The 20,561-nt window shown below is 45.5% G+C and overlaps 1 protein-coding gene across 9 annotated transcripts in view; it reads left to right on the top strand.

Moving 5' to 3' along the window:
• Window positions 1-2,288: 2,288 nt before the first annotated feature.
• The window catches only part of PLEKHM3 (pleckstrin homology domain containing M3), a 102,568-nt gene continuing 84,295 nt past the window's right edge, over window positions 2,289-20,561 (top strand). For 7 of the 9 annotated variants that reach the window (XR_005257658.1, XR_005257659.1, XR_005257660.1 and 4 more), the window contains exons 1-3: window positions 2,289-2,412; window positions 10,902-11,760; window positions 18,739-19,674. Coding sequence is in view for 6 of the 9 variants with exons in the window: in XM_038143612.1 (XP_037999540.1) it covers window positions 11,103-11,760; window positions 18,739-19,674 (1,594 nt within the window). In the remaining 3 variants the exon portion in view is untranslated. Of the gene's footprint in view, window positions 8,829-10,901; window positions 11,761-18,738; window positions 19,675-20,561 lie in introns of all 9 variants that reach the window. The other 2 variants (XM_038143611.1, XM_038143610.1) reach the window with 2 other exon arrangements.

Here is a 20,561-nt window from a genome sequence, read left to right as displayed (position 1 = left end):
CTTGTGCTGAACGCTCCAGTTAATGGCGTTTCTGTGAGGAAATAGCTTCTGTGTAGGGAGTCAGTAATTAAAACGTGTGAAAAAGGCCACTTTTTCAGAGGCAGTGGAAGACTGGCTCAGCTGGTATGAGCTGTCAAGTCGGTCAATGGCCACAATAAATGGGCACTGCTCCTTCCACGTTATGCCAGCAAAGGGTGTGCCCAAAAGGTTGTTGAGAGTTTGAGAAGGAGGTTTGGATTCTTGTCAACAGGAGCCAAACTTAGGAATACATGGTGCAATGATCTGGTCTTTGAAAGATGATTCTGGACTACTCATGGAAGATGTTCAGATTGAAGGAGCACTTGGTCCTGCAAACTGTCTCACAAGGAAAGCAGCTAAGTTGTTTCCAGTATTGCTAAAGAGAGACTTTTTTTCCCTCTCTCAACACAGCGTTGAAACTAAGGAAAAAATGACATTTAACGTTCCAAGTAGCAGGAAGATGAGTCTTTGTCATATGGAAAAACAATGTACAATTTTTTTTACTCATACAGTTAACCACCATATGGCTCCATGGGCAGTTCAGTGTTGGGCCATGTGCTGATGGTTGGTGAACAACGAGCACAGAGCTGGAAGTCAAGCTGTGAGGAAGGTTCTGATAGATACCCACCATTATAAGCAGTATATCTTACTGGAAACACCTTGTGATTTCATGTTGAGTGACAATGATATGCTTAAAAATGAAAATTGCAAAATTTGAAGCTTGCATTCTGAAATATATATATAGTAATAACAAAAAATTCAAAGGTTCTTATTTCTTCATAACTGAGAGTGTTTTTCTGCAGCTTTGAAAGATAGTGTTGATATTTGAGGTTTTTTTCTTCCTCTCTTCATTGGCATACAGACTGCAGGAAGAAAAAATATCTACTAGAGAAATCGATTAGGGGATTCAGAAGCAAGGAAGAGATAGGTTTTTTATAGTGTGCATTGCCTGCTTTTCTGCCCTGACAGCTGTGTCCCCCCAGGTAATGGACCAGCATGCCCTGTGCACAATTTGGTTGGCTGTGAAAGGAAACTTTTAGTCTGTAACTGGAAGAGAGGCAAAGTTCTGAAACATTGTCAGACACAGGAGTTCTAGAGAGTCTCTTTCCTTCTGAGGAGCCCAAGAGATAAATGTTTAAGTACCATTTGACAAAAGGCTGGATGGTGATAAATAACATGGCAGGTAATGATAGTGCCTTGTCCTTTGTGGGATCTAGGTGGCTACAGGTGAATTGGAATAAAAAAGATCAATCCTTCACTGTTACCCAGTGAAGAAGCCATTCATATTTGGGAGCAGGACTTGGCATGTATGGTGGTCTAGTAATATGTTTTTTTTGGAGGAGAAGATTGATTATTTTTCAGCCAGATTAAAAGGTATTTTGTGTGTCAAAGGCTCTCATTTATCCTTACTGTCACTGAAGTGAGATAACCCATTCAAATACTATGTTAGTTGTGCCAGTTGCATTTTACAGTATACACTAAATGGCTGATGTGTGAGGAGATGAAAAACTGCTGGTGGAAGCTGACCTAACTCCTGCCTTTTGCTGTGGATTGTGAGTCCTTTTGATGGATTCAATTCAGCAGCACATCTTGTGGCTCTACTTCAGCACTAGCCCGGTCTCTGCTGCTGAGCACAGCACCAACCTCTCCTGTGGCACAGCCAGTGAGACAGCACCGTGCCCGTGAACCCAGACCTGTGCATGGTGCTGGTGAGAGGTGGTCTGCGTACATGGGACGTCAAAATCCAGGTGCATCCCTGACCCAGACATGGCTATTTCTTGCCGTGAGGTTATTTTTACAGACCAGTATTGCCGGGTGGATTGCCATGCTACCTGCAACAAGGCATCTGAAATTGTCTTGTAAGTCTTTGTTTTCCTTGGGTAACAGGTTCTGCTAGAGATCCTTTAGCTGCCCTGTGGCGATACGGGTTCATGCACCACGCCGCCCCCTGCAGCCTTCGCGCCTAGGTAAGCGAGCTCGCACTTGGGACTGTTAAAATCCCGTTAGGATTTTGCGTTTCCCATCTCTCCTGAAGTCAAGTGCCAGCTCCCTGAGAATCTCGGCTGCTTTAAACTTGGAAAGGTGCAACTTTACCCTTGCTGTTGATACAGGAAAATCTGTGGTTTTTCGAGTACCGTATTTTTAGGGAAGTGAGACTGGCGGGTTGCCGGGACGGGCTGCGGCCGCCGAGCCGCGCTCCGAGGGCTGGCGCGAGGCCGGCGCTCGGCGGGCGCGGCGCCGGCGGCGGCAGGAACCTTGGTGCGGCGGAGCCGTTTCCCGCGGCGGCCGGGACGGCTTTGCGGCAGGACGCGGCGGCGGGAGGGGCCGCTGGGCGCCGGGCAGGGCCAGCGCGGGCCCCTCCCGGAGCGCGGGCGCGGCGCGGCCCGGGCGCAGGTAAATAAATCCTCCCTTTGGTCCGCGGGCGGGGCGGGGCCGGAGGGGGCTGCGAGGCTCCCCGGCCCCTCCGGGGCGGGCGGCCGGGCCGGGCTTCCCGCAGCCTTCGCCGCGCTGCCTGCCCGCCCGAGCGTACGGGGCTGTGTGCGAGGGCCCGGGCGCGGCCGCGTTTGCTTTCATAGCACAAACACGGCTGTAGTCATGTGCTCGTCTGGAAGGACATGTTCCCCTCTGCGTAAAAAGGCCCCCTGCTTTCATTTTCCCCACCCGGCTCACGGTCTTACCAGGAATTTGGGTGCTCCTCGAGTCAGACTCCAGTATGTGTAGGCGCAGGATGCTGACATCCCTGTCTATTTTAGTAGCCCAGAGTGTGACATAATGCCGTGGTCTTCTTACCTGGCAGTAAAGTTGCTTCTTTCAAGGAGCAGGCACCCAGACACAGCCAGTGGAGTTACACCTTCTGGAATCAAATAGGCCTGACAAGAGAGCCTGTGTTAGGTGGGAATCAATGTGTGCTAGCTGGAGTATCGGCAGAAATGCTGGGGTCGCTGTCAGCGTGAGGTAAGGGAAAAAACTCGGGTGTGCGTTTGTGTAGGGCATCATGGCTTGCTCCTGATCTGTTCTGCAGATACGCACAAATGATCCTCATCCTGCAAAGCTTTACAGGCAAATCTCACTTTCAGCACTGCATACCCTACTAATTGACTACAAAAAGTCACAGTAAGAAAGCATCTGAATCTTAGTTGGTCCAATGCCCATACACTTAAAGCAACAGTAACTTTCATCTTGACACTTTTATGTCTTATTTATTCAAAATTAATGAATTAGTTTTGGGACTTAAATCAGAAATCTAATGTGAAACAGAGCACTGTACAGTAGAATGAAAGTTCTTATCAGTCTGTAGTAGCTGGATACATTGTTCCTGGAGGACCTGATCAGACTGAAGCAGGTAATTGTTACCATTTCAATATCATGAGATGCCTTGATGCTTCTACCGGGCTTCTGCTAAGATTTTCTGTAATGAAGATGAAGTTCAGTTTGGAGAAGAGCAAGCACTTATGCTGGGTAGTCACACAACTCTCTAGTGGTGCCATCCCACTGGGTCAGCTGTTGTGGCAGGGCTGCCAGGACAAGAGCATTTGGGTTGCTGTGGTAGATTACCAAACTTCAGCATTATTTGGATCGGTGCTGCTTCTCCTGCCAATGTAGGTGACAAGGGACTGTGGTCCTGGCTGTTTGAAAAACAAGAGAAGAGCTTAGCTTGAGGTGAAAAGAGGCTGTGATTAAGCACTGTATTTCCCTCAATGTCAGCATGCAACTGCTAACAGTTACAGGAAATCCAGGTCTCACTGTAGAATGGCTTGTACTGTCCCAGCTGATTCTTTGGGTGCCACAGTTGGAGAGAGTAGTTAGCTCCAGCTGCAGCTCAGGGCTACTCAGAAAGCTGTACAGTACAGATTTGGATGTCAAATGTGTTTTCTTACAGCTGTGCTGGGATCTCAGGGAAGAAACGGTCTTCTGTGTCCTTGTGGGAGATGGTGTGTTTGTTATCTTCTTTTGGGCCTCTGGGGCAATGCAAGCTGTTATTCCCAGCTATGTTTTTTACTTCTGTTCACAGCTCAACAAGGGCAAATTGAAAATGTCTTAATTTCTGAACTTAAAGAAAAAAAAGTCAAGCATTTAAGGACTGACTGTCTTTCCTTTTCAACGTAGTCCTAGAAAATGTGTAGTGAGGAGATACCTGCAAAATTTCAGTTTGCATTAAGTAAAATCGTTTGGGTTTTTTTAAAAGAAAAGTATTATTTCACCTGACATATACAAAGTTGCTCCACATCCTAGCAGGAGCCAAGCTGCTCCATGGAGGCAGATACAATTAGAAGTATTAGACTGAGTCATGTTTGTTGTTTCCTGCTTGCCTAGTTCAGTCACGTTTCCTCTTGTACTGGAGGAGCTTGTATCAGCCCTCTTGGATACTCTGTTCCCTGACAATTTCTGTACTCTGTACTGAATTCAGGAGGTGACAGGCTGTTTTGGGGTGTCTGTGTGCCTGGCAGAACAGGCAGTGCTCTTGTAGACAGGGACAGCATGTAGAATCCAAGTTACACAACTTTAGACAAAACTGGAATGTGAGCACAGAAATCATTCACTCCCTTGGGTTGTTATTTGAGGCTACAGGTGTGTTTAGGACCACAGATCCACGTCGAGGGCCAAATCACTGCACTGCTGTGTTCTTTTTGTCCATGTGGATTTTGTGAGGTCAGGCAGCCACCAGGCAGCATGCAGAGTGGGGGTGGTCTGGGTTTCAGTCTGATGTGACCTAAGAAAGTGCCCACGTGCTGATGGGTTTGGCTGGCTGCAGCCAGGGCTGTGTGTCACCACCAGCTGCTCCCCAGTGGTCAGTCTGCTTGGCTTTTTGTTCCCTTCCTTGTTAAAGTCCTTTATCCTTCATCCCGGTCCAGCTGCTGAGATTTTTAATGGTTATTCATCCTCAGGAAGTGACACAGCCCTTGATGACTTGGTGGTGCTCCCCAGCCAGGAGGGATGTGTGTCAGATGGCTGCAAGGCAAACGAGTGAGTGATAAAGATCTTCGGAGAGCTGTCCAGCAGTCAGTTTCAGGAAAAGAAATCCTTTTGGTGGTCTGTCTTCCTCCACTCCTGGGTGCTCCTCAGCCTCTGGCCCCACTTTGTTCTAGTGCAGGCTGTTGTGCTCATTGCAGCTTAGTATTTAATGGGTTTTAATCAGTGTTTCCAAATGACAGTTAAAATTAAAGATAATGTGTACTGTAAGCACTGTTTTGCTGTGTGCTCATCGCTGGGTGAGCTGTTCTGGAGCTGTGGCGTGTTAGTTCTCCACACGGGAAGGATGCCTGGGGAGCTTCCTTGTTAAAGGCACTGGGTGAGATCAGCAGCTGGGGAAAATCTGTGCTTCACAGAGCCAGACTCATGTGTCCTTGCTAAGTGTCTCTTTCCCTTCACAGAATGTGGCATTCTTCTTCTTACCTGATTTCACTTCTTTCTTCAGTCTTCAGTTCAAGTTTTTGCAGTCGTTTTTTTTATTGTTTTTTTTCTTTGTTTGTTTGTTTTGTTTTCTGTAGAGTAGAAGAGATCACTGCTGTCTTTTAGCTTGACTGTAATTAGGCCCCAAGTTAATTGCAGCTGTTCTTGCTGTTTGCCTTTCCCTGGGTCTAGCAGACAGGATGTGGGAACTCTTCTTCATTGATAGATGTTGGAAGGTAATTTCATCCTTTAGGGCAATGAGACTGGAAAACAGGTGGGTTTGCAACATGGAAATGGTTATGTTTACATTCAGCTACCCTCTCTTGACCCTATAGGCAAGCATTCCTGACCATGGAGTCTCTTTCTGCAGTTTTTTTGAGTTTTTCCTGAGTATTGCCAGTTGCTTTGTGCAGGAATATCAGTCAAAAGATATTTCTGTGAGACATTTTAAAGTTGGGATAGTCTGAAACATTTAAGCAATGCATTTCTCAGTTTGTCTGTCAGGGAAAGACGCCTCTGGAGAGAGGCTTTAAAAATGTGATCTAAAGACAATTGCCCAGGTGATGTTGAACCAACCATTGACTGTCATATGGTAACCTTTTGAAATTGTGGTTCCCTGTATATGAAAAGTTTCTTGTAGTTTTCTCTTCTTTTTGAAGCTCTGTAAATTTCCTCCAGCTATTGAAATGGTGACTCTAACAAGCTTGTGTGCTCTGTCTCACTTGATGTACAAGGCAGTATGTCTTCTGGGGTTTTGGAATCACTTGGGAAAAGGCTTGCCTTGTGCCACAGGAGCAAAATACAGCCAGGATCCAAGAGAATGTGATAGTTTGCCCAGGGACAGTGTCCCAGCTGATGCTCACACTCTATAGTTGTCCCTTGTGAAGTTCCTCCTTATCAGTTGCTTCTCCAAGATGGGTGTGACAGGCAAGCAGGAGTGCAGCCTTCAGTTGCTGCTCAGAGAGCTGGCCACTGCATTGCCTGGGATTCACAACCACTCGGAGGGAAAGTGTCTTGAACCAGGACTCTTGCAGGACTCTTCAGCTCCTCGTGCAAGCGCTTTGTGCCAGTGATGTGCGGAACTGCATAGACAATGATAAAAGCTGTGTGTGACAGCCACCTGTGCATCCTTCTCTCTTCTGTCCACTCGAGTGTGCCCACCTGACAAATACAGCTCAACTTCTTAACTATTAGGTAGCACCTAAGTCATCAACTTCATAGCTGCTTTCAGGGATTCTGCACAGCAAAGCCTGATTTTCAAGCACTGTCATTGACCTAAGTGTGTCCTGTTTAGATTTAGGGCAGTACTTGTCTGATGTGAGCTACCGAGCAGGTCAGAAATCCTTGAAGCAGCAAAACCTGTAGGTTGTGATTGTTTGAAGTACCACTGGAAGACTTTGAGGTCCCAGTCTGAGGTTGCTCAGACTGACAGGTAGAAAAGCTCAGTAGGTACTTAGCTGTGCCAGCCCCAGTGGATTGTATTCAGAGACAGTGCATCAGCCTCTTCTTCAGATACCTTCAGACCAGGTTTGTCTGAACAACACATAGCCCACAAACTGGACTGTAGTGGTCCACGCCTACAGCATAACAGAAATAAAAGTCCCAAGGCTGCTTGAGTTTGCTCTGCTACCCAATTGTTACCCAGCTGAAAGAATCTCTCTGTTTTCCTTCTTGGCCTTGGAGTTTCAGCCCACAGTTGTAATGTAGTGTGAGATAAGCAGAGCTGGTTCCCACAGAAGGTTCCAGTGTGTTGGGAAGGGGATGGGGCAAGCTCCCCAGTGCCTGAGGCACCCCTGCTCTCTATTTGCATACAGGTAGCTTGTAGAGCTCCTCTTGAGCTCTTGAGATAAAATTCTCAGAAACCGTATTCTTTGCCAGGAATCTGAGCTCAAGAGTCATTAAGAGTTAATGAGACTTGAGGGACTTTTAATATTACCTGTCTCTGGCTACCTTTTACTGACTGAGAGCTCCTGTAATGTATGCATTCCCACATGAACAACGTTGATAGTTCCTTTCTGATTCTCTCTTCTGATTCCTCAAATACTAGAGGAAAGGGGAAGTCTCTATCTGTTGTGTATCACTTGTTAAGCATCGCTATTATCTGGAAGAGAGGTAGGAAGTCCTCTGAGCACCAAAACCAACAAGATTGCTTATCAAGTTGTGTGAAGTCTCCTTTTCTTCCTTTCTGCTTTTCCCCTCTGTTTCACAGTATTTTCTGTGCTTTTTAAATTTTGCCATGCATTGCTTGGATATTTTTCATAACCCATGAGGATCCAGAAAATGTATCAGGAAGCATAATGATCTCTTCCAGTGTATGTTCCTTGGCATTTGTCATTCGTGACTCTTCTCTGCTGTCATAGACTGTGCTGTCACCAGGGTTAAACTCATGTGGCTTCTCCAAGGGAGGTAATCTTTAGTAAATTGAACTTCAGTGTCTCATGTGGTATGACCAGTAATCCTTGCTGTTTACCTCAGCCGTGTGAGTGATGGGGCCACTATAAACTTGTGATAGTAAAGACTACTCATGTTGTAAGTGCACATTAATTATCTGACTGCTGCATGTTCGTGCTGGGCAGATATACAGAAAACTGTTTTTCAGCTGCTGCAATCTCTGTGTCCAGCAGTTTTTGCTGAGTACAATGCAGCATGTTCCTTCATCCTTTTTTCACTAAGACCAGTTCCCAGGGGCCTGGATGAGCACAAATCCAAGCTTATGGTTGTCCATAGCTTCATCAATCTATAATAATTTGGGCTAATGCTTCTTTCTTTCTTTCTCTCATATTCACTGCCTTAGACTGAAAATCTTTGGAAAAGAAACAATACATAAAGCAATACATTTTATAGTAACTTAAAAAAGAAGTTTAACTTATCCTATTATTTGCCTTTTTTTACCCTTCCCATGAAGGAAGTGATTTTCACTGCTTTTCCTCCTGGAGGATATTGTGATGAAGCTGTTTACTGCCATGTCAGAGTTTGCTTTCATTTGGCACCAAATCCATGCAGACGTCTCAATTAAATTTTTGTTGAGTGCTGCTGTCAGAAAGTGCCTAATTGCATTTATGGAGGATATGTAATTGCAGGATCCCAGTGCTAGTGGGAATTACTGGCAAAACTCTTTTGGTGGTGTAGGGAAGGATGAGCCTGCCACCACTGATGTCACCTTTCACATGATGTCACATCTTTATTGAGCAGGGCAAACAGACTAGTTGGGAAGGTATGAATGTTGCAGTTTGTGAACTGTGTGATACAGGGGCCTGCCATCTTCTCATGACCATGTGATTCAGCATCCTGCTGGCTCTGAGGTCAGTTTGTAGTTCGGCATCACCACACTTGGCTGCATGGTAGCTCCAGTCTCACAGGATCCAGAGAAACATTCAGCCACTTGAAGCCTCCGGCATTTAAAAATGAACTTGTTAAACGTAAGTTTCCATTTTTATCCCTTGCTTTCCACCTTTCCTCGTGACTTAAAGAACAGACCAACCTTGTTCTGCTGTCACTAGAATGCTGCAGTGGCATGTCACAAGCCCTTCTGGAGTGATTGCTGCTCCCGTTGCGTGAAGGAGTGCAAGGCTGCATCCCCTGCCAATCCCCATGAGGCAGCATCTTTGAATGGACCAGGCTGTAGCCTTCACTGCAGGCCTGTGGTTATGTTGGTACTAGCTTTGTTCAAGTGAATGCTTCTTGCAGTTTGCAACTTGAAAATACCATTCTTGCTGTAAAAACATGCTACAGAAGGGTATAGAATAAGTGGACAGGTTGCACCACCTATGTCCCTTAGGCTGTTCCTTGAGCTCCCAAGCTCTGTGGTAGCAGGGAGCAGAGCACTGCTCTGGGGCTGCTGGCAGGACTGACCTTCGAGAGTAAACTCAATGCTGCATTAAGCTGACAATGCAGATGTGCCCAGGATGACTTAATTTCCCACTGCTGTCATCTGGCACACTTGCACAGCTTTGCAAAGAGTCTGCTCCCATACTGTTCTGATTTGAAATAACTCCAGGTCTGTTTTGTTCAGCCCTCTGGTTGTGGTTTTGTCTCTATCTTTAGTGCCTTACTCTGTGTTCGCATAATTGAAGCTGATCCTACCCTGATTCACTATGAGACTAGCAAAGTGAATCCTTGATAAGAGTTAAGGGGAGAAAGATCTCAGTGTATAGGCTTGATGTTCCAGAGTTGTGTATGTGATTAGTTATTGCTTTTGAAAGCTACTTAGTTGGAGTGTCTTTGTGGACGTCATAGTCTGAACTGCAGATCTACGGAGGGAGGGTGAGCTGCTGCTTTTGAGCACAACTGTGTCGTGGCTGGCTACAACTGAAGCAGGGGTGGGAGGACGCCACTGGGGGATTGTGGAGGAGATTGGTTTGTGCTACAGAATTCTGTGCCCCTTTCTTTTGGGGTTGCTGGCCCACCTTCCTCTCTTCCTCTGGCTTGCTATAGTAAGGGTGCCTATTTAAGCAGCTTTCCTAACAGAAGTTAGACTAAAAGACTGTTCTGGATTTAAAAAAAAAAAACCCACCTTAAATAGAAGTATTATCTGGGTTTGAAGCTGCTTAATAGATGTTTTTTCCTGCTAAGTGTAAATCTTCATGGGTCCTGGTAGCACTTCAGCAGCATTTACAAGCTAATGAACTGCTAATTGTCGGCCCAGCCCAGCTAATTAGTTTTGTTAAGAGTGTAATAATCTAGGTAGAGCTCTGAGCTAATGCAGCCTTGCTGCTTCTAGGACTTGAGCTGATGTGTTCAAAACTCTGACTTTAAGCTGTCCTGCATGTACAGGCTCCGGGTACTGTGATTTGTCTTAGGAGACTTGAGGGCTGTTCTCCTGCCAGTACAAATGCCCGGTCTCCAGGTCCCAAGAACTCGCAGACATTTGACAAGTTACCCCAATTTAAACATACCTACTGTGCATTTCCCTTCAGCATGGCAGCACTGTGGAGGGAGCTTCAAGACAGCAGCAGACTTGATTTATTCGGCAAATGTCACAGTTCTGTTCATGCAGATGGATAGGCAAGGTAGCTGCTGTAAAACTCACATTGGTCTCCATAAAATTGCGAGTTCAAGCAATCTTGGACAAAAAGGCAAACTATTTGGGGCTGGTTGGCCTATGTTATGACCCTGTAGTTTAGCAACTTTTTCTCAGAAAAAAAGAAAGTGAGGGAAAGGCCTAAGGGAAACTCTATGAAGCATTCTTTAGGTGGTGGCTACCTCTCAATGCAGCTTTCTAAAGCTTGGTTTACAAATGGCATGGCTTTGGTTTCCCATCATCTGGTGTCCCATCCTGCTCTCTGCAGCTTTCAGTTCAAAAAGTGATCATACACAGAGTTCATACAGAGTGAACAACAGAAACCAAAAAGAGTTTCTTCATACACAACAATTTTGGTGCCAATTGAAGGATAAAGTTAAATGAAGGGGATTATATGAAAGGCGTGATGTGATTAAACATATTTACCTGGGAATACACTCTTACTGATGTGATGTTTTGCTTTTCTTTGCAGCTACTCTTCATCCCTATGAGCTGTTTTCACACAGGCACCATAGCCCACTTGGTCAGTGGGTGTTAGGTCTTCCCACTGAAGACAAATTGAGTTGGTTACTTCTACCACTATGGGCTGGAGTTGTTGACTGTGTTTGCCCGCCAAGTCCAAGTTAATGGTGTGCCAAGGACAGATGTGAAGCAGCTCTTTAGGTCCATATTGATGTGGTATCTTCTTAACGCATCGCACCGCCTTGAGCCCACCGCAGCACAGGATATGGAGGCTCTTGAAGTGGATGACATTAGCCCTGCCTTGGAAGTGACTGAAGACTTTTTCAATAGTTTTGATACTAAGCTTGAAAAGATTGTGCAGCCCTCTGAAGTGTATGGTGTACAGGAGGTCCCGGAACTGGTTGGGCATGAGGTATTTGATCAGATAACAGAGAGCAGGAACCTGAGGAACGTCGCCTCCTTAGCCAAAAGTAGCCTCCTCTGGGATCACTGCAAAAATGGCCTCTTGGAAACCAAAGCTCAGACTGTGTTCCCTGCCAAAGACCAATGCATGGTGCAGAGGGGAACAGCTGCTGACAACCTTGCTTGGGCAGGAGAGGGGGACACCACAGCTTTTAATATCTTCAAGATCTGCCAGCGGCGGAGGGATAGGCCTCGCTCGGTGAATGACATCCTGGTGCAGAGTGAGGAAGCCTCCATGTTCAAACCAGGTCACAACAGGTCACGCTCTGATATCAGCCATGTGAACTGGAGAGTGGTCTTCACAGGCACCTCCCTGCAGCAGCCACCTGCACCTGGTCAGGACAATAACTGTGCTCTGCTTTCCTACCTGGCACTAACCAAGGGAGAGGATATCCAAGGAAACACAGGTTTGTGCTGGTGCTTTGTTTATGTTTATATGAGGAGTTTCCTATCTGATTTTAATATTTGTCTTGAAAGAGGATCTGAATGTTAAAAAACAACAACAAAAAAACCCACTCAAATCTCACTGTGAGGTAGCTCTTAAAAGAAGAGAAATCAGTATGGCTCTTTTGTCTTTGATGTGACTCTTTGTTTGCCTGCCTAAGGATAATTTTTTAAACTTACCTTGATTTCTGTTTTTTTATGGTTTAAATATCTAAGCTTGTTTTACTTTTTGCTTCTGTCTTACTCAGTTTGACTCAGGAAAAAATGATTTATTTGCTGTATATTTCTGATAATTTCCTTGAATGATTTTCCCAAACTTAAAAAAAGCTTTGAATGCTAAAGCTATTGGGAGAATGGCAATTCCAAACAAAAGCAGTTGTCATAAAGTGAAAGAGCAGCCATTAAAAAGAGGGCGTACAGAGCTTTATTGTAAGGCCCCAGATCTCTGCTCTCTTTCTTTAAATGATGCTGAATTTTCAGTCCATAAGCAAGTAACAGAAACTAAAGTACTCAATTTGTCAATATTGAGGCATTCCTGCCAGCACTGTGTGGGGCACAGGAAGTGTTGTTATCAGATTGAGGCAGGCATCTCCAGTGAGCCATATGAAGTGGTGTTCCAGCAAGTGATACCTTTCCTTTTCCTTTCCCAAGCACTGCTCTGATGAGGTTCTGCTCAGGGCTTTGGAAACACTGACCCAGTGTCTCCATCTCCATGCTTTATTTTGTAGATGCCAGAAATGGGCCAGGCACTTATGGAGAGGAACAGCAGCTAGTGCCACGAAGATTTTTGAAATCTAAATAAAGACAGGGCTTAACTAAAAATCAAGGGATTGTGAAAGGATGCATGTATGCATATGGTGGCTTGACTCCGGTTATTAACAGGTGGCCTGTTCAGGGTTAAAACAAACTTTTTGTGTTGGATTTTCCAGGTAAGTCAGCTATATTGGAACATGGAAAGCAGGTGCCTAAGTGTTTGTGTTTGGGGAGATGTGTGTGTGTATAAATGTATATAACCTGTAAGCACGTATAAGTGTATAGACAGGTACAAACATGTAGGTTGCTGAGTTACATTGTGACATAGTTGCTGTAGCCCAAAGAAGGGTGTTCTTGGTTGACAAAGGCAAGTACACCTGCTGTTACTTTTGTCTAGGGAGATACATTGCTTCTTGTAGAGTGGAGTCTCTGTTCTATATCTTTCTGTGGGAAGGATGCAGAACAGAAACGCACTCACAAGTCTGGAGACGGAGCTCTTTGTTTTTGTCAGCTGTATCCTGGGCATCTCCTGGGTTTGATGTATAACAACTTCATATACCCACAGAAACTCCATTAAAATGGAGCCCTTGAAGGTCTGTACGTGTCCCTGATAGTGTTTTGTGCTTAATCTGTGATTCTGTGATATGAAATTCCCACGGACCCACTTCTTGAGGTAGTCAGTGCTTGCTGTGTGCCCTCCAAGAGCTTTCTGTACGGAATGTTGGAAGGCAGGGTTACCTTCTTTGAGGAAGGAAAGCTTCTGTGCTCTGAAAATACACTTTTTTAACCTGTTTCCTTTACCTGTTCTGTTCAGCAGCTGTGCAGGTTTTACAGGTAGCTGTGCTATTTCTTCCCTCTCTGTTTACAAGAGAGCTTCACAAAGAGTTTGCTGCTACTGTGAACTGACCTGAAAAGAGAAGTACAAAAGCAAGAAAGTAGGTTTTGCAGACGTGTATCTGTGGCTACTAGTTATTCTCCGGAGAAGACTGAAGAATGTGTTTGGAGGTTGGATAAAACCTTCTGCAGTTGTTGAAGGGGTCATAGTGGTTGCATCCCTTAGAAGACATCCCTTTTCAGGGTTTTAATCCAAATTAAATGAATGCTGTGAGATACTGAGAGGACCTTCAGCGACTCATGTCAGTCCTCACGGCTGTAAAGGACTTCCCTCTGGAGCCTGCAGAGGTCTCCCAGTCCTCCAAAGCTGTCCCAGTTATTGCATACATGAACTCTTCACTGTTTGTTTTTTTTTCCTTACTGTCATAGTGTACCCATTACTGTGGGCTTCTCTGTTCCTGCTGCTTGCTCTTTTACAGAATCATAGAATCTTTTAGGTTGGAAAAAACCTTTAAGATTATCTCCTCCAGCTGTTAACCCAGCACTGCTGGTTCTACCCCTAAACTGTAATACAAATAAAATGGCACTGAATCCTTTCCATGTGCTGAGAAAGAAAAGGACCTGAAAAGAAGCTGTGCTTTTGGGGGCAGTATCTTTGGCCTGCTGGTGAAAGAACTCATGTGCTAGAAATGAACCCTGTTGTGCTATGGGGCACAAGCAGGAAGCAGAGGTAGCAAAGACAGCAGTTGTAAGCGAATTCAAGGCAGGCTCTTGTACTTCTGGGCATGTGGCCTGGCAGACAAAGAGAGAATACTGCTCCTGTAATATACAGTGAAGCTTGGCTTGGATTTTTAAAACACAGTGTTTTAAGCACAGCACAGCTTGATGGTCATGTGAGTGTTATTCAAACGCCACCACTCCTGACAGTGTGGGTGCTACAGTACTTTTTCCAAGTAGCTGTTTTGTTTGCCTGCTGTGCCTGTGAGCTTGGGGAACTCTAGAGCTGTCACTGTGCTGAGCACCTGCACACTGACAAACTGAAGGATACATATCTGCAGACCCAGGTGGGAAAACAGGTGGGAGGAAAAGACTGTATTTGTAAGTAGGAAGATAGTGGACATTGTGGATCTGAGGTACAGTTTGTCCCTGATCTAGCAAATCCCACCAAGAAGGTGACTAGCTCAACCCAATTTGAGAGCATTTTAGGTCCCAAACATGTTTTGTAAAAATGTTAAATTTTTTAAAAATCTGAGAGGAAAACTACTGGCAAAGCTCTGTAACTTAGACTCATCACTTACTAAGCATCAGAGAATTCAGAGAGGAGTGCCCCCTCAAGAGTGCCCCCTCAAACTCCTCATGAACTAGACATCTCTGCTTCTGCTCTTTTCTGAGTTACTTGGAATGATTGTTCTCAGAAATGCTTTAGTGGTGGAAAAATAGAGTAAGCGTTCCTGCCATGCCAATTGAGATGCAAGTACAGTCAGTTGTTCTGGAGTGTGTATCTTCTGGCCAGGCTGATACAACATTTGGTCTCTCTCTCCAGGGGTGCTGGTTGCACCAGCTGCCCCAAGTGTGGCGAGTGGTAGGTGGGTGCTAGGCTGGCCTGGTTTCAGTGCTATGTGCAGGGTTCCTATCTGGGACAAGGGGACATTTCCCAATGGAGAGGAGAGATGCTGAGGATGATATTACTCTGTCCCTAGCTCCTGAGTCTCTCTTTGTTTTTCTCTGCCTTCTTCCACCTCTTTCCTTGAAATTATAACTCCAAATGGCTCAGATGTGAGCCATTTACTGTGATTATTTCCTTTTTTTTACTCTTCTTCAATTTACTCTGCCTGTCTCCATAAGGAGGAAAAGAGATGCAGTTTCTGTTTGGAAGATGGTCCCATTTGCTCTCTGAGTAAAAAGGTTTTATCTGGCGCAGTGCATGGGGAAGAGGTAAAGCAGCAGAGCTGTGAGATGTATGTGTATGTGCAGCATATGAATTCAACCTGTCTCTGCCAGCATCTATTGCCCTGACCTAAACAATACGAGGCATTTGAATGTTAATCAAGGTGGCTGCTGGTTCTGTCCCAGTTTGAGCAAGAGCCATTGGAGCCAATTTCACAGAGCTTGAAGGGAAGGAGTGGGGTGAAGGAGGGAGAGGGGGGTGCCTCTGTGAAAGACAGGGAGAGATACCCTTTCTCTAACTCAACAAAAGACAAGCAAACCTGTGTGTGGATGAAGGAGGGGTGGCTGGGGGAAGGTTATGAGTTGTCTTATTATGGAGAAGCTTGAACAGTCATCTGTACTTGATGGAAGTGAGAGAGATTGCAGTTGGAGCTGCAGAAGCGCTGCTTCCCTGATTGGATTAATAGAAAGGGAAGATGACTCTAGAATGGCTGTCCATTATCTGCACTACAAAGGGATTAGTGTGGGTTTCAGAGAAATTAATGGCTTTTGAGTTAGTGCAGAAATACTAATGAATGTCAGGGCCAGAGATGTACGGTGAACAAAATTGGTTCTCTTTCAGTGTGTCCATGTGTGTGCACATCTATCCATTTGGGCTATCAGAGTGTGCTTTTTCGCTGCCATTTTGGCTTATAGATTATTCTTTCAGTTTTCATATTTAGCTGAAATACCCTCGAGTAGTTTATTGATATGCAAGGTATAGTTATACTGACCTTTTTAGACCTAGTGCCAAAATAGCAATTTTTGAAATTGTTGTTATGGTTTTTGCTATGTCTGCAGGAAATTTCTGTAGATGGAGTCCTTTGACCATGGTGCTAAAAGCAGGCTCCATTCTGAGTATGTGGGTAAATGGAGAAACTGAGGCTGAGCTGTCAAGGTGAAACCGAAGTGCCTCCTTTTTGTTAGGATGGCAGCAAGGTAGCATCCTTCCCCCATTTTTAACCCCCATTAGATTTCCATACCAACATTAAATATATCAAACAATTAATTTTCATTTATATTTATTAAGTTTATGTTCATCAAGTTTAACTGGAGCTTGTCTGCTTAATCCTTAAAAATCCTTAAAAGTTGGTCTTTGCTGAAGAGCTGGCAGAAGCTTTTACACTGCTGCTATTCTGATTCTTCCTCCTGCCCATAAAAGAAACTGAGAATTAGCTGCAGAAGTACTTGCAGCCAAAGGCAGGAGCATCTTCTTAGAATGAATGTTACAGCCCAAGGTTGCCCCAGTTGGTATCAGAAGCCCCTGGACAGTAACTAAGTACCTCAAGTACTCAAGAGTCCCTGACTCTCCTTGTGCTCCAGGGGGACAGACAGACAGACTCACCCTTTATCGAGCAGTGGTGAGAGCAGTTTGGCCAGCAGTCTTGACCATATAAGCTGGGAATCTCAGTACAGATGATGATGTTGTTTCTGTACAGGCCTGGTTTTGTTTCCAAGCTTCATCCAGTCTAGATATTTCTGTTCTCTTAGCTCTGTGTTGCAGGCATCCACAGTACACTCAGAGATGATGTCTAATCTAAAGCTTGTTAGAGTGTGGCCTGTTAACATGAGTGTAACTGGTTAAGCTGAGATGCTGAAAATGTTTTATGCCTCCAGCTATCCCTGTTTCAAAGGCTGTCAGCCCCAGGGTGGAAATCTTGAGTAGACCAGCTCTTGTGTTGCTGTGGTCTGTAATGCTGTGTGTTAAAGTGAATTGATGCTGATTTTGTTGTGACCTAATTTGCTGGGCAATGGATGAGGAGCTGTTTCCAGGTGGCTACCTTGCTCATGTGCCAGGAATAGCAGACTCCAAGGGAGATAGACAGTCGGAGGCAGAAACCTTTACTTGTGTCTGCTAATTCTGTCACTGTTTGTAAGTCAAGACCCAGCACAGGTACCCTTACTGGAAGGGTGAAGTAGAACTCAAATGGGAGTAAGAGTTTGTTCCTCAGGCCTGTGTTGTTTTGGGGTGCCAGGTGTTACAGCTGGTATTACAGTGTAACAGTGGATGCCTCTGAATTTATGCAGGGACCAATAAAAATTGCCTAGAGCCACATACCTAGCCCAAGGTGAAAATACGAGTCTTACCTGTGGTAGCTGAAAGTGGTGTGAATGAGATTGGAACAAATTTTGTAAGGAAACATTTTGTTTAAACTCAGAAATGCTTTAGATAATTAATTTTAAATTTGCATCACTTTAGTGCTTGGAGGGACTTGTGCATGGCTGGTTTTCTGTGGATGAAGAAGATTCCCTTTAACTTTGCCTTGGGTTGGGGTTTGTGGTCTGCTCCCAAAGCACCTGGAGTGCTGAGATGCTCAGGTGTATGTGTTTGAATCCTTCTGGGCAGCCTCTTCCTTTTCATTTTTGGTCATGTCTGCTACTCCTGAACCTGATTCTCATAAATCAGCAAAACTCTGGAGTAAACAGAGCTGCACAAAATGTTCTGGTCCCAGGTTGTGCTGGAATGTGGTAGGAAACTGCTGTGTTGGGCACAGTTCTGCATTCAGTGGGTCAGTGCAGGTGCTGTACGCAGTGCTGGCAGCAGGGCAGTTCCAGCAGCCCCTCGGCAGGACACAGCTGTGCCCACCAGCCACAGGTGGGGCCTCTTTGGCAGAACACATCTCAGGAAGGGCACAGCACTTGCAGCTGTGTCAAGAGCAGCTGAGGGTCAGAGGGTGAGAATGTGCTCCAGCCCATGGGGAGAACGTGGCGGAGCAGGATCTCCCTGCAGGCTTGTGTGGGACCCCATGCTGAAGAATGTGGAGACTTCCTGAAGGAACTGTGGCCAGAGAGAGCTCATGCAGGGGTACGTTTAACCTGAAGGGCTGCAGCCCCTGGAGAGGACCATGCTGGAGCAGGGGAAAGGTGTGAGAAGGAAGGAGCAGCAGAGAGGGGCTGACCAGATACCACTATGCCCTTTCCCTCTGAGCTGCTTAAGATGAGGGAGGCAGTGGTGGTGTGTGTGAAAACATGAAGTTGAGCCTGGGAAGCAGCAGGGAAGAGAGGGTAAGGTGTTTTAATTTTTATGTGTTTTTCACTGTCAAAATCTTATTTTAGCTGGCAGTAGATTACTTGATAGTATTGTCCACTTCTGGACTAGGTTCTGGGAGACCTGCAGCGTTTTGTTGCTCTGTCATTGTTGTCCTGGATATCTCAGGAAAATTACTTTGTTTTTCTGTTCCTCTGTTTCTTTGTTCCTTTTTGTAAGGTGTTTTGATACCTCTGGGTAAAACAGTGCTGTATTCTCAGTGGCTCAAAAGTAGAGTTAGTGCTTGTATTGATAATTATAACCTATTACATGAAGAGTCTCTCTGTGATCCTATCTTCAGCTATGCCATGTATGGGTAGGAGAGATGTAGAAGCCAGAATGATGTAGTAATTTGAGATAATTAAAAAATAATCTTAATATTCTATTTTTTTTCCTCCAGAACACAAGACAGTGTTCTCAAATCTTCTGAAGAAGGGATACTTGGAAGTTAGAAGAGACAATGACAGCTACTGGCAAACCTGTTACGCTGAACTCTCTCAGTACAAACTGTACCTGTATTGCTTGGACAGCAGTGGCAACCAGACTCTTCCCACCGTGTATCCACTCATGCGTTTTCAAAGGGTCGCTGTTACTGGTGGCATTGAAGCCAAGGTGGTGGATGCTGTCCTGTCAGACAGCTCACAGCTGCAGCTGAAGGCTGAGTCCTCCTGGGAGACTTTGGACTGGGGACAGAAACTTTGGGAAGCGGTGCATGCTTCTGGGCCTGCTTTTACAAGACAGCAGGAGAAACTGGAGAATGTGCCAAAGCCTGAAAATAACAGTGACCTTTCTCAAACTAATGGATTATTAGAGAAGCCTATGGAGCTCTTCCTATCCATGAATTTGACTGAAAACACTAAAGAGTACCAAAATATTCTGAAATCGGGGACTCTTTACAGGTTAACTGTCCAGAATAACTGGAAGGCATTTACTTTTGTCTTGAACAGGTCTTGTCTCATGGCATTCCAGCCTGGTAGGCTTGATGAAGATCCCCTGCTGAGCTACAATGTGGATGTGTGCCTGTCGGTCCAGACAGATACTCAGGATGGCTGTGACTCTTGCTTCCAGGTCATTTTTCCCCAGGATGTGCTGCGCCTGCGCGCGGAAACGCGGCAGAGGGCCCAGGAGTGGATGGAGGCACTGAAAGCAGCAGCCAACGCTACTCGAAGTTTGACTCAGAACCCACAGGTCACGCTCAGGAACAAACCTGGAGATCGGCCCTTTGGAAATGATCTTAGAAAGACCAAGCGCCAGTCTGTGACCACCAGCTTCCTGAGCATCCTGACCACACTGTCTCTAGAGAGAGGGCTCACAGTTCAGAGCTTCAAGTGTGCAGGTGAGCAGCCAGGTTGCAGCATCTGCACTTACATCCCCTCTACAGGAAAAGAAAATCACTTGAAAGAGCCTGTATGTGTTTTAGCAGCACAGCTGTTCCCTGCCTCTCACTGTGGCTGTAGTTAGCCTTTCTCTCTGTCAAATGTAGAAAAAAAACTTATGGGATATTCAGAGGCTCGTCTGATTTTGATGAGCAGTGCTGAAACGTTAGATCCTGCACATACACCACTACATGGGCTGGGGCTGCCTTGCAGGGTGGCTGTGCTGTGTTTTTGATTCAGGGTGCTGTAAAGGTGATTTGCAGAATCCAAGGGGTTTGAATTCATTTGTTGTCTGACTCTAGTCCTATAGGCAAGATTGTGTTTTTATCCAGTTTGGGAAGGAAGTGAAAATAGAGAGAATGTGTCTGAATGCAGTACATTGTCATTTTACTTTAGCAAGGGCACCTGTGTGGAGCAAATTTGGGCACCTTATGCCTAAACTGTAGTTTCTGACTTGCTTTAGTTACACTCACTTAGAAATTGTCAGCTCAAGCAGAAACAGCTCTTTTGGAGACTTTTTCTCTTGTATTATGGGAGCTGTGATGGTCCTGCCTCGTCTCCATGCTGCTTTGGGGTGTGATTCTTATGTTGCTCTGGAGCCACACATGACTCTAGGGGGTATCTGTTTGGGCCCAGGACCTGCTGGCTGGCCTGAATCCCTTTCAGGGGAGACCTGGGCCCTAGAAGTACTGGGCTGCCCTCAAAATTGTCTGTGGGTGCAGTTGGGTTTGTCCTTCTCTGGTAGCCACCTGCAGGTCCCTGCTCATCTCTCCACAGTGTGTGACACCCACCTGGCAGCTGGAGCATCATGAAGGTTGGCATCATTGCAGTTAATGATTTGGTCACA

Source organism: Motacilla alba, chromosome 7, assembly GCF_015832195.1.
Source record: "Motacilla alba alba isolate MOTALB_02 chromosome 7, Motacilla_alba_V1.0_pri, whole genome shotgun sequence".
Classification (NCBI taxonomy): Eukaryota; Metazoa; Chordata; class Aves; order Passeriformes; family Motacillidae; genus Motacilla; species Motacilla alba.
Note: the sequence above shows the minus strand (reverse complement) of the source record. Positions and strands in the feature narration are given on the sequence as shown.